The sequence below is a fragment of the Pterocles gutturalis genome, unplaced genomic scaffold (genome assembly GCF_000699245.1).
Source record: "Pterocles gutturalis isolate BGI_N339 unplaced genomic scaffold, ASM69924v1 scaffold20379, whole genome shotgun sequence".
Classification (NCBI taxonomy): Eukaryota; Metazoa; Chordata; class Aves; order Pterocliformes; family Pteroclidae; genus Pterocles; species Pterocles gutturalis.
This window is the reverse complement of record NW_010133737.1, coordinates 27,255-30,429: the sequence shown is the minus strand read 5'-3', so window position 1 is coordinate 30,429 and position 3,175 is coordinate 27,255. Positions and strand designations below refer to the sequence as shown.

At 42.7% G+C, this 3,175-nt stretch overlaps 1 protein-coding gene across 1 annotated transcript in view; it reads right to left on the bottom strand.

The window, feature by feature from the left end:
- Window positions 1-2,687, bottom strand: part of LOC104467543 (protein FAM81B-like) — a gene marked incomplete at its 3' end in the record, with an annotated part of 11,079 nt that extends 8,392 nt beyond the window's left edge. The window contains exons 1-2 of the mRNA XM_010081356.1: window positions 2,614-2,687; window positions 2,179-2,422 (exon numbers count right to left, since the gene is read on the bottom strand). Coding sequence (XP_010079658.1) covers window positions 2,179-2,422; window positions 2,614-2,687 — 318 coding nt within the window. The remainder of the gene's footprint in view (window positions 1-2,178; window positions 2,423-2,613) is intronic.
- Between the last annotated feature and the right edge of the window lie 488 nt (window positions 2,688-3,175).

Sequence of the window (3,175 nt, the reverse complement as noted above, 5' to 3'; positions counted from 1 at the left end):
GTATACCTTTCTTTGTAGCACTGGGCAGCACTGGGGATAGCTCTGCATTAAGTGTTCCAATGGACGAGCAAAACTGCAGAGAATAGATGTTGCAAACTTGTACGTTTTCCGTAAAATCCCTGGAATTCTTTTACATAAACATCAAATTTCCTGGAACTCATCGATATATACGAAAATGTTGTTTTGCTCATGCACAGAGGTTCTTTCTGGTGGTCTTTGGTGGTTGAGGGATGAAGTAAGTAGTCTTCTTCACTTTGCCCACTACTTGAACTTTCTTCTGATTCTGCGCAGTGGAGTCCCTTTTTCTCAATTAATTTTCTTGCCTTTGTACTCTTACAAGGTTGGCTAATTTCTTGATTGACGCTTGCAGATGTTCTTTCTCACCTGATTGTTCTGGTCCTAAACCATTATAGTTACGGTTAAACATTTACCACTCTAAGACACCTTATGACCTTCCATCTGTTGCCTAGCTGCACAACATTCCAGAGTTAATTTAAAATTTTCAATAATTCAGCAGCTTTCCTTCATCCTGACTCATCCTGTCACCCCTCTCCCCCCACCCCGAATACTGAACATACAGATTATTTTTATTTTTGTTCTGAGTTAGAAAATTATATTTGCATAGGGCTGAACATACTGCACAACTCCAGTGTGGTTTTTGGCAGCATATTTGGCAATGCAAGTCTGATGCTGCAAGTCTGCAAAGACAGAGGCACAGGATGGGACTGCCACTCCCCCCGTGAGAAAAGCATCGATGCTTTTCTCTTGCAATGTGCAATCCTCTCCTGGGATGCTGAAGGATGTCTTTGTCAAGGGTCTGGTCATTTTCCTCTTGTCACTGATTGCTTGATATCCCTGATGCAGAAGCCAGGACATTTTTCTGGTTCTGGCAGAGGGGTGTGTTTATTTGGGCTCAGCTCCATTTCTGGTGGCAATGGCATGCCAGCAATTTCCCCAAAGCACCCTTTTTTAAAGGATGTTCTTCCTGCTTTGGGGAAGATTTGGAGTACAAGTATGTCACATTTCCTGGAGGATCCTTTTTATTTTTTTCTTTTTAAATGCTTGAGAAATTAACATTGCTCATCTGCTCTCATTGCTGTGTGTCAGGAGCAACTCTCCAAACCTCCGATAATTCTGTAGTGGCTGTGATTGTGAGTGGTCTCACCGTGTTGCTTGCTGTGCTGTCGGTGCTCTACCCCTATCCAATCCCCAGAATCAGAATACACAAAGTAAAGACACACCTGAGATTTGGGCCTAAAGAAGAGTAATTTACAACCAAGGCAAAAAATTAGACTTAGGCATTTTTATAGCAAAACAGTCTGGTACATGCTTGATCTGGATAGGGTTAGAGGAGTTGGAAATAAGTGGGTTTATAGCATTGCTTATCACCATAGTATCAAAACCTTGAAAACCTTTAAGTTCAGATTAATTTCAGGGGAAACATGATTGCATGCTTCTTAAGATAAACACACAGAAGATCAAATAATTCTCCAACTAAATGAAAACCAAAATATATTGTGATTGTAGTGTTACTTTAAGATACTTAACACTTCAAAGGACAAAACAAATCTTTGGATGAGTTTATTTCATGGTGGTTTTGTACTTTACACCTTTGTCCAAAAAGAAAAGCCAAATTGTGCAGGTAAATTTCACATATAAGTTTGACAAGTAATGGCATATAATCAAAGGTCTTTAGCCAGAAAAAGGGTGTCCCATGCATTTCCAGCACAGAACCATCAGTCAGGTTAAATAAAATGTGGAACTGAACATTTCAGTCCACAGTGTGGTTTGGGAAGGGTTTCAGCAATTTGATGATATTTGCATGCAGAAAAGCTGTAGAACAGCTGCATCAGGAAAACTAAACAGTAACACAAACTTGAGTCTTGATGTTATACACTAGATGAAAACACAGCTTGCTACTTATTTCCTTTGAACTCAACCTCCTGCATGACAACAAAACTGAAAGCACATAGAATCTGAACCTTTGAATTAAAACACCACCAAAACATTAATCTGCTTTTTATTTTCATTTTACTTTCCCCACCTTTTTTTTTTGTTACTTTCCCTAGTCCCCTCCCTTCTGTTTTCACAAGTAACTGCGAGTGCCACTATATAAGAAAAATCACAATTTAACCAAAACATAGCGGTCACGGTGAGTGCTTTTCTGGCATGTATTACCTCGATGTCCTGGCTGAGCTTTTTAACGATGCTCGTAATGGTCTGGATGTGGTTTTCCAGGAGCCGCCGGGCATCCATCTCCCCATGCTGGTAACCTTTGCTTCCCTGGAGGTAGGAGAGGATGTCGTCTTTGATTCGGAAAGCCTGATGGAGGAGGAGAGCTGTGGTCCTCTCCTGGCTGGATAACCGCTTTTCCAGCAGGCAAGCCCTGTGTCCAGGGCAAGGAGGAGGGGATGAATCTCTCCTGTGAACACCAAAAGCCCCAGTGTCACATCAGCCATGGCAAGCAAGCCCAAGGATGCTCGGTCCCTCTTGGTGCACATTGGGACCAGTCTCAGCCCAGGCCATCAAGGCTGTCCCCTGTACCAGGGGCTGTGATGCTCCTGTGCAATGCTGATGTCATTAGTAATAAAAACCACTCAATTCAGGGCTTACATTTGGGCATCATCCACATTAATGATCTTGGAGATGTAAACTACATTCTTGCAGCTAATAGACAAATCCCACATAGCTCAAGGACCTGGGGTTATTTTTCAGACTCTTCAAGGTACTTCTGTACTATACCATCATTGCAATCCTCATTTTAGACTCTTCCTATTTCACTTTATGTAAAGGCAAAACCAGACACATGCAGTGACCACCTTTGGAGACACCCCATGGGCACGGTGATGCTTCTGCAGAGCATTCCCAGGAGCACACACCAGCTGAGAGCAGGCAGAAGGAGAGCTTGTGCCAAGCGCAGCAACACTGGTGTTTGGTTTTCCTTTGTATTATCTACACCTACCCACTGGAAATAAATCTGGAATCAAAACGTTATTCTTACAGCTACCCCCTCCTCATCCTCCTGCTGCAACCCAGGGGAGTGAGACAGGGGCTCAGAAACACTCAGTGAAGCTGTGTGTAAATATAGAAGAGGGGAAGGATGTTGCAAGGAACCGAAACTGGCAGGAACAAAATGAAGCTCAATGTAGATGGGCACAATCTGGAGTTTGAGGGA